Source organism: Rhinolophus ferrumequinum, chromosome 19 (assembly GCF_004115265.2).
Source record: "Rhinolophus ferrumequinum isolate MPI-CBG mRhiFer1 chromosome 19, mRhiFer1_v1.p, whole genome shotgun sequence".
NCBI classification, from domain to species: Eukaryota; Metazoa; Chordata; class Mammalia; order Chiroptera; family Rhinolophidae; genus Rhinolophus; species Rhinolophus ferrumequinum.
Window position 1 is genome coordinate 17,607,161 of NC_046302.1, and position 14,954 is coordinate 17,622,114.

The window sequence follows — 14,954 nt, forward strand, 5'->3', positions numbered from 1 at the left end:
AGAAAATGACATTTGGAATAAGTTTGAGAGATTGACTCGGTATTCACCACGGCAGGGTAACATTGTAGACAGAGGGAACAACTTGAATAAATACTGCTGTGTTCAGGGGCTATCATAGGTCTAGTAAGTTTGGAATGTTGAGTGAAGTAAAGGGCACTGTGATTGATAAGGGTGAAAAGAAAATTTTGTGTATCTGAGTTTTATTCTTAACTGGTCAGAGACACTTCTTTCTCTTTGTGGTTGCTTCAGAAAGCAGTTTACGTGGTTATAGGAATTCAGTAAACAGGTTTTTATATGTTGTGGCCTCTCAGTCTTTTATATGCTAATGGCTATATTGTAAAAGCTTATTTGACTAGAGAACCCTTTTTCTTTGGAGTGTCATTTGGGACTAGAGGAAATGTGTTATACAGTGTGGTACAACTATTTGATGGAATATTATTAAGTAGTCAATAAAATGATGGTTTATGAAAGTGGTAGCAGCATAAAAAATGCTTATATATAGGAAAGAAGAAATTGTAATCCAAATTTGTTTTGCTACAGTGATTACAATCATGTAAAATATCTATGCATGACAAATTAAAACTAAATACTATTTTTATCCATGAGATTGGCAATGGTATGGGGAAATGGTGTACTCTTTGTAGAGCAGTTTGGCTCTATCAGAATTGTAAACAAATACTTTGATTAGTTAGTTCTTCTAAGAATCTTTAATGAAATACTGACTCCATGTGCCCATGTACACATGAAAATGTACATGTAGGGATTTTTTTATTAGTTTCAGATGTACAAAACAATGTAATAGTTAGACATTTCATCCCTCACAAAATGATAACCTCCCTCCCCTGGTCTGTTGCCCCTCTGACATCGTATGTATCTATTACAATTCCATTGACTCTATTCCTTATGCTATACTCCATATCCCATGACTATATATATAGACATATATATATATATATACATACACACACATACATACATACATACATATATATATTAAATTATAGTTAACATACAATATTATTCAGCTTCAGGTGTGCAGTGCAGTGGTCAAGCATCTACACTGTCCATGAAGTGGTCTCTCTAATAAGACAAGTGCCCCTCTGACACTCTGCAAAGTGTTTACATTATTGATTACATTCCCCAAACTGTCTTTCATATCCCCATGGCACTATTGTAGTTACCAGTTTATGCTGTGGAATCCTTTCCCCTTTTCCCTCATTCCCACCCCCGTGCCATCTAGCAACCATCATTTTTTCCTCTATATCTCAGAGACTATTTCTGTTTACTTTGCCCATTTATTCAGTTCTTTAGATTCCACATATAAGTGAGATCATAAGGTATTTGTCTTTCTCCAACTGACTTATTTCACTTAACATAATTTTCTCTAGGGATGTTCTTTTTTTTTTTTTTTTTTTTTTTTTTTTTAGGAGGGCGCAGCTCACAGTTCGGCCCATACGGGGATCGAACTGGCAACCTTGGTGTTATCAGCAGCATGCTTTAGCCAACTGAGCTAACCTACTATCCCTGGGATGTTCTTTATAGTATTGTTCGTAATGGTAATAATTTGGAAATAGTTTAAATGATAGTCAGTAGGAGAAAGGTTAAGTACATTAGTGTATATCCATGCTATGGAATATTCTGTAGCCATTAAATTGAAATAAGTAGATCCATGTTTGTGACATTGAATAGTAGATCTACCAAGATGCATTTTTTGAGAAAAAAGAAGTCACAGAATTATACAATGATCCCATTTATGAAAAAGAAAACAACTCTACATTATAACCGTCACTCAGTATATAGATAGAAAATCTGCAAGGATACACAATGGAGTATTAACAGCAGTTTCTAGTGGGATGGGGAATGGTGATCTGCTGTGTTTGTATAATATGGAACTTGCACTTGTAAACAAAAATTCCCAATCTGAAATACGGAAAGAGGAGAAAACTTTTATTCAGGTGAAGAGTTTGCAAACAAACTCTTTGAAAATGCAGCCGCTGGTGGAAATCAAAAGTGGGCTCTACACAGACAAAGGGCAGGCTGCCTTTTATAGAGAAAGTTCCACCCTGGTTGTAGATTTACCCATTTTGATGCAAATAATGGATCCAAATTACACAGTTCTGATTGGTCCAAATGGCATGGTTCCGATTGGTTGGAATAGTGTGTTCTATCTAATAGGTCATTGTGAAGTAGCTCTGATTGGTTGGTATAGATGAAAATGAGGATATAGCTGCACAGCTCTGATTGGATGGGGCAGGTCTAAATCTAGTGGTTGAAAGATGATACTAGGAACTCCTTAATAAAGGTTGACTCAGAAGGCAGGAACACAGTGCAGGAGACTGGTAGCTCAGTCTGTGTCTTTTCCTTGAAATGCAGAGTGCATGAGAAGCCTCTGTCAGCAATGGCATCTAGACTCTAGTTATGACTTTGGGTCCAGTTAACCACTAGGAATCCTTCTTAGCAAGTATATTCCTTCTCAAGGTTCATACATTTTACATGCTTCTGAAATGTTTTAATTTTTGATGATGAATATATATTTTATAACAATTTTTTAAAATATGCAAAGGAGAATAAATCTAGACAGAAGTATATCATATTAGGGTGGTGAGATTACAATGACTTTTCCCAATTTTGTATTATAAAATTATAAAAAAGTACAGATCATTCAGGATGTAGTTGCAAAGGATTGCTCTACTCTTTTTTCCCTGTAAGGCTTAACAAAAAATGTTGTATTAAAATTAAGTAAACTTACCCATTTTGAGTTTTGGTTTTGATCTTCAGGTGGACCTTCAATCCTGCTGTTCTCACTAAAGCAAACATTGTTCGAAGTGGGGATGCTGCTCAAGGTGCAGAAGGAGGCACCTCACAATTTCAAGTGGGTGATCTAGTACAAGTTTGTTATGATCTGGAAAGAATTAAACTTCTACAAAGAGGACATGGAGAGTGGGCTGAAGCTATGCTTCCAGTAAGTTTACATAAATTAGTTTTGGACTAGGAATTATACTGTGCTTATGAAGTTTTAAAAAATACTTAGTTTTAGAAATGAAATTAGCATAATCCTTTGAGAATTGTATTCTTTATTGGCAGGCAGGCATACTTATGCCTTTTATTTTCTAATTTATTCCAGTTAAATTAGCCAAAGAATGTCCAAAAAGGGCTACAGTTAGTATTTTTTGTTAGAATCCTTAGTGGAGAATGTAATATATGGGTAAGGCATTACTTGGGGCTAAATACTATTATTTAAAATCAGAATATTAGGGGAGAAAGAGGATAAGAGGAAGAATATCTGAATTACTAATTTTAATATTGTTCATACTAGGGAACCAATAGACAATACATAAATATTTTTAAAAGAGGGAATAAAGGTTTGCATGTGTGTGTATATATACAGAGGGTGCCAGTTAAATGTATACACATTTTAAGAAAGGAAAAAACTGTATTAAAATTATAATACTCAGAACTGACTCTGGGTGGTGAACACACAGTGGGATTTATAGATGATGTAATACAGAATTGTACACCTAAAATCTATGTAATTTTACTAACAATTGTCATCCCAATAAATTAAAAAAAATTATAATACTCAATATATGCTGATAAGAAAAGATGACTACAAGTCACATTTGATTTCAAGAGGTGCTCAAAGTGGTTACCATCAGCATAATTATAATAGTTTCTTCCTTTCTTAAAATGTGTATACATTTTTTTGGACCCTCTGTACATATGTTTATATATATGGATATTATTGTAAATATTATTAGGACAATATAGTTTAATATAAAGTTTTAACATAAACTTTATTTTAAAAAGAAAATGCAAGTATTAATCATAAAGTAAAAAAATGTATATAAAAAGTGAATATGATGTAGGGGACAAAAGTAGAAGGGAGATGTTTTTGAATATGTCTTGTTTTATAGATTTGATTTGAAAACACATACATATTTTATACAATTACAAAACAAAAGTAAATTCAAAAAGAAAACTCCTGAAAGTGGAAAATAAATAGAAACAAATGAACCTGAATGTCTTTCCTGTTGGCAAAACCGTACAGAGAGGAAATTCCAAGTGATTTTTAAACACAGTAATTTGTCTTTATATCCTTATAGGAGGAATATATACTGCAGAACTGCATGGAAAAAGAAATATTTAACAATTTTCAGAAATCTAATTGTTTGTGATAGTGTTGATAGTCTTATTTTGAGATTGTTGTTTTTGTAATATGCCAAAAAAACAAATGAGTAGTGATAGGATAATTCTAATTCTGTTATCCCCAGGGACCTTGAGAACCAGAATGATCAGAGTGAGAAAAGGAGATACAGATGTAGTATAGAAGAGGTTATGTAAAAACCCTGTAGTCTTGAATTGAATTGGAAATATTGAATAAAAATAATACCAAAACCCTATTTCGTAACTCTGTCCATGAACAGACCTAGAAACATTGACCGTTGCAGTAATAATAACCAACCTCAGTGCTCAGATTATGATCTCGAAATAGCCTTTCCCTCTGTAAAGAACTAGGGCTCTTTGGAGAAATGGCTAATTCTAGCTCTTTGACAGGAAGTGAACAAGATGAGCCTCATACTAGACAGCAAGGACACTATCAAAGATTTCTAGGTCATTTGAAAAGATCTAGCAGTCAACTTGAAGGGTTTCTTACTATATACAAAGTCAGATGAACCTATTAAACTATACCAATTGGCGAAATTCAGGTTGTAAGAAACTTGATAGAATAAATAACCCTGTTTCTTCAACAAATAATTTACAAAGAAAAAATATGTATAGACTTTATTTGGAACTTGATTTAAACTGAAAAAAAAATTATCATTTATAAGGCAATTGAGAATTTGAACACTGGCTGGTAGTTTATGTTATTAAAAATATAGAGTTATTGGTAATTTTGGGCTGGTTGATAATAGTATTGTAGATACGTTTTTCAAAAAGATAGAGTTTACATGATAAAATACTAAAGGAGGGGAAAATGGGTAGGGGAAAACGATTGGCCATGAGCTAATAGTTGTTAAAACTGGTTGATAGGTACATGAGGATTTAATATACTATTGTCTACTTTTGTGTGTTTGAGATTTTCCATAATGAACAATTGAGGAAAAAACAAAGAATGCAGCCTCATAGAGCTTGAGATGATGCTGGAAAATTCCAACTGAAAATGTCTAATGAGAAGTTAAAATTGGTGTATGTTGCGGGGCAAGGAGGGGGATAAATAGGGTTAGAGAAGTATATTTTGGAGTCTTTGGAAATAAGATGATAGTCAAAGTGGATTAATTTTCAAGAAAGGAAAGTTAGAAACGAAGGAATCAAATTTGAGGAGAATGAGCAGATTTAGGGATTTGAAAAAGGAAAAGGAGTCAGTGAGTGGAGAGAGGGGTGGAACAGGCAGAAGGATTAGACTGTCATCCTGAAATCAAGGGAATAGTTTCAAGAAGTTGGGGTCAGGTGCCATGGAGAGGTCAAAAGAGAAAACAAGTCAAGGGTAATTTCTTCTCTGTGCGAGGAAGTAGCCAGATATTGTCACTATTCTTCAGTTTTCTAGTGTTACTTACTATTCTGTTGTGCTTAAAAGAATGGGTTTTGGAACTAAGTTTTAAATGGGGCTAATAATAGCACTTAACTTTTGGGGTTATAGTATTAGGTGAGTCAATACATATAAAGCTCTTTGAACAGCATTAGCCACATGGTAAGTGCTGCTGTTGCTGATTATTCTTTACCTAATTGCCCCTTTTATTTCATGTTTAATAAGCGTGTTATTTCTACACATGCTTTTGAATCAGGCACGATTCCACAAGGGATTGAAACAGATGTAAGCTTTGAACTCTTTTCGGTTTAAATATATATATTTTTTAAGAAATTAGATTTTATATTTTTAGGCTAGATGGTGGATTTTGTACTAGAGTTAAAAGTTCTCAAGATGTTATCTTATGGGTTAAAAAAAAGAAGGGTTAAATATCAAAAATCAAACTTTTGTGAACTTTTATGAATAAGAGAGACTTATGATTTATTTTTTTATATTGTGGAAGTATAGTAGTTTTCTTTATTAAAATAATTTTTAACACGACGTCAGAGGGGTAATAGATTGGGGGAGGAGGGTCATCACTTGGTGAGGGGTGTCAATGTCTGTTACTTTGTTTTGTATACCTAAAACTATAAAGTTTGTAACTAATAAATAATCCATTTGAATATGGTTATCCTTTAAAAGTATTTTCTTTAGGAATGAAGTAAAATAAATCCTTTAAACATGTAAAAACTGGTAAAAAATTTTATGTCATATACTTTAGACTTGAAAGCATGAATATAATTTTTTTTAAAGACTTTAGGTAAAGTTGGCCGTGTACAACAGATTTATTCAGACAGTGATTTAAAGGTGGAAGTTTGTGGCACATCTTGGACATATAATCCAGCAGCAGTTTCCAAGGTAGCGTCTGCCGGATCAGCCATTAGCAACGCATCTGGTGGTATGTTGTATTTCATGCTTCTTTGAAAGTAATGTGGTTCACATTAGAACCATTGCTAATTCCCAGTGCTCATCTACAGATAATGTTGTATGTGTTCTTCATTTTTTCCCAGATCATGTAACTCTGCTTGAATGTTAACTACCTTTTAAACTTTTACTAAAGGTTTTTTTTCTTTCTTTTATCATACAATGAATAACCTTTGTTCTGGCGGAGGTGTGCACTGGAAAAGTTCCACACATATGTGTTTTTTCTTGGCTATATCAAGGGCTGCTCCACATCAAATCTAAGATACCTGAAATTCAACATTCTCCTCTTTAGTCAGAACTTTTCTTTTCTGCCAAAGAACCATCACTTTCTTAGACTGTTTTATTTTCTTTTCATTATCAACATTATTGCTTGCAGATGGCTTTCTTTCTGGATATTTTTATATATCTGCCTTGTTTTGTCTTTTACTCTACTATAAGCATTGTTATGCAAGCTACAATGACTAGAAAACCATGTTGAGATGTGAATATGCTGGATGCTTGGGTAGACTCATGCTCAAAGTCTTTTCCTTTTATGCTCCAGCTTTATGTACAGACTCAGTTCATTCCATAATAAATTATAAGTTACTGGTGTACATTATGATCCAGAAAAGAAGATAGAACCACAACTGTGAGTAATAAGAAAGTAAAGGAAAACATTGCGTGACCTCCAAATTTGCTTTGTACTGCTTTCTTCTTCCTGTGCTTCTATTTCTTTCCTGCTATAATTTGCTAGTGTGCTTAAAGTTTAAATCTGGTGGTGTCTTACCTTGAGGTCAAATGGCATCAGAAAAGGTTGACTATATACAAATTAAAAGAGTGAAGGGTAGTTAATATCTTTCTCTCAAGCAGTGTAGACTTGGTGTTTGTCCTCTGCCCCACTTTGTGATTTCTTTGCTTTCCAATAAAAAGATCCAAGAATTAAAGGAGAAGAACTGGGTAGGTTCTCTACTGATGAATGCTATTTAGAAAGAATATCTTATGAAAGGATCTTTGTAAATCCCTGGTCCTTTCTTGTTTTAGTCAAAACCAATCGGCACCTTTAAAGTATGTTGTTACCACTCAGATGTCTGTTTTCAACTGAAAATTGGTTTGTCCCTAAAAGCTTTCTCCTGAGATTATAGAGATTGCATTGCTTTTGAATCATAATTGTCAATTTGTTGATTTATTCGGAAGTCTGTAGCATTAGCCTCAGAGAGTCAGCGTGGTATGCTTAAAACCTGAAAGGAAGTTTGTATCATTATGATACTTCCACTGTGATACGTTCATTTGTAATATCTTTGGTATGACTTCCAAATCTTGAATTATTATTTGTATGTAACTCTACTTTTTCGTTTCAAATTTTAATTTGAAATACATGAATTGGAGAAAACTGGGAATACTTAGGGACTCAAATTTAATGCAGCTTTATATGGTAGTAATTACTTGCATTGGTAATATCTGTAGCATGGTACAAAAATAACGTTAATGATAGAAATAGTAAAAAAGGAAAAGTATATATTATAGGCATATGAGTAATGCTTGTCTGTTAGTAGTTAAGGTTTGAGATCCTTCTATATTAGCAGCTTTATTTGATGCTTTACAGAAAGACTCTCCCAACTGTTGAAGAAATTATTTGAAACCCAAGAATCTGGTGACCTCAATGAAGAATTAGTTAAGGCTGCTGCCAATGGAGATGTTGCTAAAGTGGAAGATTTGCTAAAAAGACCAGATGTGGATGTGAGCATTTTAAAAATTATTTTGAAGCATACACTAAAATAGATTAGTATAATAAATCTTATACTTCCACAGTTATTTAGATTTTGCCACATTACTTCAGTAATTATGAAGACTTGTCCACATGTGCTTCATCTAGTCCTTCTTCCTTGTTTTTCTGAGAGGTGTTTTAAAGAAGACACCAGCCATCATTCCTCAGCATGCATTTCTAAAAGATATTGATATTTTCTATTTTAACAGTGTGACATATTTCATTTTATGATCGACAAAGTTTACATTTTAAGTGGTGAGTGTCCTTTTGGGGAAATTCAGTAAATTTTTCTCATACAATTGTCATCTTATCATGTCTTTTAAATATATTTCAGTAAATTTTATAAGAAATTTTCTATCCTTTTAGAAACATTTAATCTAAACTTATACCCTCCCCTCCCTATGAAAGTTGCCTAGTTCATAGTTTGTAATGCAGATGAATTAGAGGTCATGCACTTTGTAAATCTTGATAGTTTATGTTGTCATTTTACTGTTCACATAAACCATACTTTAAATGGGCCATTTTGGTTCTCACTTCGTCATCCATTGGCTTGGCTATTGTTGTCATGTTGGCACCAATATAATGTTCAGTGCCAGCCAAGAGATTGTAAATGGAGTGGCAATTTGAATCATTGTCACCGTGTTGTGAGGGCGTTTGTCCCCATACCTTTGTATGTAAGTATGCTAGACAGTTTGAAGATCAGATCTATAATTGTAAGGTATAAATGTCTTATTCCTGTGAGCTCGTGCAGCATTTTAGATTTATTTGAGAGGTATCAATTATAGCAACACAACATAGTGGTTTCTTGATTGGTTGTGAGATATACCACAAATAATTTATTTCAGATATTAATGTTTTTGTGTTTGAAATATAGATTTTTTTATATTCAGTCAAGCAGATCTACATTTTATTACACTTAATTTTTTCATTTAATTACTAATTTAGTTAAGTTTTAATAATGTCATGCATTCTAAAAATTTAAAAAGAAAAATGTTTTACAAACTTTGTTATGAAAAATGACATCTCCCTCTCAACCTTATTTTCCCATTCTGCAGAGGCAACTATTTTCACCTCATTAATCTCTTCCAAACAAGTCTTTCATGTCAGAGACCATTCCTTAGATGTCTGGTGATCCTTGGCTGTCCATTTATCTATAAGAGTGGTCAGTAAAAAGGCTTGTTTGGAAGCTTGTGTGTGTGTGTGTGTACTCTGGACTTAACTATAGGGTGATCTGGTTGGATGTTTCCTATGGTTATTCCTGGGTATTGGTTGTTAGGTCTTTTCTCTTGGAATGGTCTGACTCCGCAGAAAGATCTCTTGATTCCTCTGCTGGGTAAGAATCTGCTAGCCTTATGACTTCTGATTAGGAAAGAGGGCCTGGATCCTCAGCATTCAGCATGTAAATATTTACATAAAAGTTCTATTTTTAGTACTTTGCCTCACCCTTAACAGTGCCTGGTTTTTATAGGGTAGGGAGACTTTTTCCAGAGAATAAATTTTCAGGTTTCTGTTAGCGTGAAGGTGGAGCAGCAGTAGTTCAGTTGTGTAGAATAGGGAAATCCAGGGATCTAAATGCTTTTTAAACTGTCAGCCAATACTTTTGTGTTAGCACCCACCACCACAGTATCCCCGTATTCAGGGTCATCAGTTCTGAGCCTTTTGCGTTTCCTTGGCAGAAGGGTTGCTTCTAGGGTTTTTTCACAGCAGGTTTAGGTCTGCTTTCCAGTTTCCTGTAATGCTCGAATGTGTGAACGTGTGTGTGGGAGTGTGGGGGTGGGTGGTGGAGGGGGTTGTTCTGTTTTGCTAATTCTAAGTATCTTTGTGGATTGAGGCTTAAAAGAAAATCAGACTTTACTCTTGTTTTAGTAAGATGTCATGAGGTAATGAGATACAACCGATCCGTTAATTAAAAAACACTCCTACAAGGATGCACTTTCTTTTTTTAAAACTCTATTGAAGTATAGTTGTTTGTACTACAAATAATATATAAAGATATACTATTTAAAAAGTCTCATAATACTGAAAAACAGTGGTCTCTTGCCTCATATCTAACCATTTTCCAGCTCTTTTAATGGGATTTTCCCCCCTTTAGCTTTACTGTTTTCATGGCGTCTTCCTCTTGAATTTTAGATGTAAAGAATTCTTGAACATTCTCTAATTGAAGTTTTCTCCCCCCCGCAAAGTTTTCTTTTTTATCCATCTCCATTTGTTTCTTCCAGAGTCATTTCTTTGTTTTTCTTGGTGACTGACTGCATTATGGTGACTGTGTGGAGCTTTTGGAGATCTCCAAATGCCTTCATGTAGGGGTTTGCTTTCTATGGCTATTCAGATGTTTGAAGGGAAAAAACCTCCTTTTTTCCTCTAGGGCCTAGATGCATGGCTGCTAATATGCTCTGCCCTTGAGTTCGAGGAGGGATTTGGAATGTGGCCATTGCACATGAGATGTATAGTTGGGGCTCCTCTTGTTAGCCCTCTGATGTGCTTGCATTAGCAGGTGTTGTGTTTGTCTGGGGTTTCCAGGCTTTGTCTTCTTCTCTATAAAGTCAATGAAAACTTCTCCGTCTGCTTTCTCTTTTTTAAGATGTGTTGCTTTTCTCATTTTCTAATGTTAGCTCTCCCTTTCTCCTGTCTTTATGTTTTTTTTTACATTTTAAAATATTTTACTGTCTTAGTGTAGTCTCAGGAGGGATAGGATATAAACATGTATGGTCAGGCTACCATCTTGAACTATCTTTCATGGTTTTGTGGATGGGAGTGTGAATGTAGTGGGATTAAGGAATTGCACTTAGCCTTGGGTATGTTTGTGTGTAGGTTATGCATTTACACAACATCTGAAGTGCAGAAAATGTTGGAAATCACTCCTTAGATTTAACAATTCAAATAGAAGTAACTGTACAAAATTAATGTAACTAACTTCCATTCGTTTCCTCTCTCTCTCCCTTTCTTTTTTTAGCTTTCCAGATTGCTAAACAGTTCTTTCATAGCTCTTTGGACAATGGAACTTTGGTTTTCTTAAAGAAAATGCCTGCATCCCTTCTTTAAATTAGAGAAAATAGTTTCTGGTGATCTGTTCTAGAATTTATGAAACACCAATCTAAATTATTTCCATAAAATCATAGAATGTGCTAAATTTAAACCTATACTGTATGTATATATTGGCTCTTGCTGATTTGTGACATTCCGTCATCTGTTTTTTTTTTTTTTAATTTAGGTGAATGGACAATGTGCTGGTCACACAGCTATGCAAGCTGCTAGTCAGAATGGACATGTTGACATTTTGAAGTTATTGTTGAAGCAAAATGTGGATGTAGAAGCAGAGGTAACAAAACTAAGCTTGAAAAATATTTTAAGTGAAAATTAATGTCCTAGAAATGGTACTTGTATATCATGAGATGGACTGTTTTCATTCCTGAAATTTAATACTCACCTAAGGCTCTGCTGATTGAAAAGAAAAATTTGACAAAAGACAACTTGAAGAATTTCTCCTTTTTCTGTGATCCTTCAATATTCTAGGCATAACCCCAAGTGGAGATAGGAGTTGATTTTCCATTATGGTAGGACCCCCATGCAGTTGGGAGCCCAGTTGTGTTCACCTAAGAATCATACTAGGGAATTTGAGGGAAGGGGTAATATATTAATAGATCTCAAGGAAGGGCAATATACATCATGTGGGTCAAGATTTTTTCTGATTTGTGACACTCAGAGGCTTCTATTTATTTTTTCTCATAAGAGAATCAGTATATTAGAATTTGTTTAGTCTTTTTGTTTCTTGACGTTAATGTGGATCTTTGAAGATTTTACAATGCATATTTATCACTCTGTGTATGTCTATGCTTAATTCTTAATAAAGGAAATAAATATTTTTTTTTATTATCATTGGAATTGCAGTTAAGAAAGTGTATAGGTGGTGTGAAGGATGGCTTCCTTTGTTGTAGTTAACTATAATCTCATTACTTAAAAAAGATATTAGAATTACATTTGTTCATCCTAATGCAAGATTATTTGGAATAAGTCAAATTCTGTCAAATTTACACTAGGCAGAATGTTGCAGTTTTGTCCAAATGACACTCCTATCTGAGGAAGCTTAATGAGGACTTGGATTTCTGATGGCTGAATTGATGGACCAGCCGGTTTGTACTAATTAAAAAATTTTATAGATACACATTTGAGAAGAAAAGTCTTACATTATTTTTGCTTTTTTTTCTAATTTTATGTATTTTGAGTTATTGGACAGCTACTACAGAGCCATTGGTGTTGTAGGTGTAAATAAATCATCTTTGATGTTGGAATTTTCTTTTGCCTGTAACGAGCTTGAATTTTAAATTAACATATTAGATGTCTATAAACTACATGATAGTTTTATTACTATAATGTCTTTATGAATGAGATTACATAATTTGATTTTGGTTTTACAGTAGTAATTTTTAAGTCTCATCTTTCTTGGTTGTGAATTTAGGAACCCAATATGTATTTTTTTGGTAAAGCAAGAAAGACTTAATTTAAATTTAGTGTTGTGTAAATGGCAGGCACTTACTTTTTGTTATTGTTTTAGTCTGGTCTGGGGAAAGGGAGTAAAATTCCCTGGTTTGAATGTCCCATTTTTTTGAATCCAGAAACTACTATAGCAACAACTGCTAAAGTATCAAAGCCCTTCTGATTCTAGCTAATAAGGCAAGAAGCTGAAAACCCAAATTTATTTTTGCCTAATTTTTTTAAAAAGTATGCTTTCTGGTTCAGAATTTAAATACTATACTTGGCAACATAGAAAGTATCCATAAATTTGTGTTTCTAAAGACTTTTTATTCACCGAAGAGGCTGGTTGTGCAGTATAGGGGTGCTGCAGCCGTGGGGCTGGGAATGAAGTTGGCACTGTTTTTCAAGAGTAGGTTTCTTTTTGTCTTAATTAAACTCAAATACAAAACAAATGGGTAGTTTATACTATAAACATGGTAAGATTGGAGTTGGAGTGAGGCTCAGTAGGCTACGTATTTGTAAAGAATTTATTTTTCCGTTTGAAAATTATGTTACTAGAGCAGTGAGGTACATGTGGACTTCTACCATACCTCCTTATTTGGATTTCCATTCTGTGCATTTTCTGTTTTAAAAATCATTTTAGGCAAATGTAATTTGTAGAAATAGTGTGAAAAAGTAATATTTACATATCAGGTTATATTAATAACACAATTTCCCAATTGGTAAAGGAGAAATTTCACTAAAAATTGGCTTAAAATATAAATATAATTTATCACAAAAATTCATCAGAGTCTCATTATTCTAGAATACAAGAATTAACATTGCCTATTATAAAGAGTAATATAGATTTTTTTATAATAGTGGTTCTCAGTTGGGAGCATTTTGCCCCACAGGGGACATTTAGAAATGTCTGGAGTCATTTTTGATTGTTACAACTCAGGAGAAGTGGAGGGAGTACCAGTGGCATCTAATGGGTAGAAACTAAGGATATTACTAAATATTCTACAGTGTACAGGACAGTTCCCACAACAAATAATTATCCGGCCCAAAATGTCAGTAGTGCTGATGTTGAGAAACCCTGATTTAAAAGATAGAGAAAAAATTAAGTTTGTAAGTACACTTAAATTTGTGATTCATCATTTGCCAATTTGTTTATAAAGTGATGTGTCTTTATTAATTTGTTTATTATTGGAAATTTTACACATTTATGAAAGTAGAGAGAATAGTATAATGAATCCTATGTACCCTTTACTTCAATTATTTTTCATTGCCAATTTTATCTTATCCCTACCCCCTTACTTCCTACTCCTCCACTGAATTAAATTGAAGCAGATCCAGATGTTATTATTTCATCTGTAAATATTTTAGTATGTATCCTAAAAGATAAGTGCTCTCTTTTTTTAAACTTTATATTATACCTTTAACATACCTTTCAGAACAGTAATAATTAACAGTATTTTTGAAAACCTAATTTTATTAAAAATTTTGAGGTTAGCTGACGAATGAAGATAATACATGTTTCTTCTCTAGTTATCTCATTCTATAATATGTTTTTTTTCATTTGCATTAGGAAGTGGGTTCAAGGTAGTATAAATCAAGGGTTGCAAACTGTAGACTGCAAGCCAAATCCAGACCTCCATTTGTATTGTTTAGTATTATTGGAACACAATACACCTATTATTTATTTATTGTGCGTGGCTGCTTTTGTGCTATAATTGCAGAGTTAAATAGTTGCATAGTTGTGATGAGAGACCATATGACCTGTAAAACCTGAAATATTTACTTTCTGGCCCTTAACAGAAAAGTTTACTGACCCCTAGTATAGGTGATTATTGCAGACTCTTTTCAGTTGATTTAAGCTGTTATCAAATTATTTGGTATATATCATACCTTTAGAATATGTGATAAGATATTTTTTTCCTATATTTCCTATATTTCTTTTTTTTAGGGAAAACTCAGAGAGCTGTTTTGGAAAGTTGATTGTCTCCATGTATGACCTACTGAGTATAGTAGGAGTACATTCTGTTTTCTCCTTAATGTACAGGTAGGGAAAGGCACTGAGGACTCTTAGATCTTACATATGTTTATATAGGTGAACTAATTTTGGATCCTTCAGGGACTCAGTATTTTTTTTCCTACCAATGAGGTATAATAGTAAAGCTGTGGAGGTTTGAATGGAAGACCTGTTTAAAAAAATGTGTCCTTTACAATAAGTTTTCAAATACAGTATGAATATATACTGAAGTT

At 33.5% G+C, this 14,954-nt stretch overlaps 1 protein-coding gene across 1 annotated transcript in view; it reads left to right on the top strand.

Moving 5' to 3' along the window:
* MIB1 (MIB E3 ubiquitin protein ligase 1) overlaps positions 1–14,954 on the top strand; it is a 109,413-nt gene that overhangs the window by 42,757 nt on the left and 51,702 nt on the right. The window contains exons 7-10 of the mRNA XM_033087096.1: positions 2,779–2,962; positions 6,320–6,464; positions 8,073–8,206; positions 11,446–11,553. Of these exons, the coding sequence (XP_032942987.1) occupies positions 2,779–2,962; positions 6,320–6,464; positions 8,073–8,206; positions 11,446–11,553 (571 nt within the window). The remainder of the gene's footprint in view (positions 1–2,778; positions 2,963–6,319; positions 6,465–8,072; positions 8,207–11,445; positions 11,554–14,954) is intronic.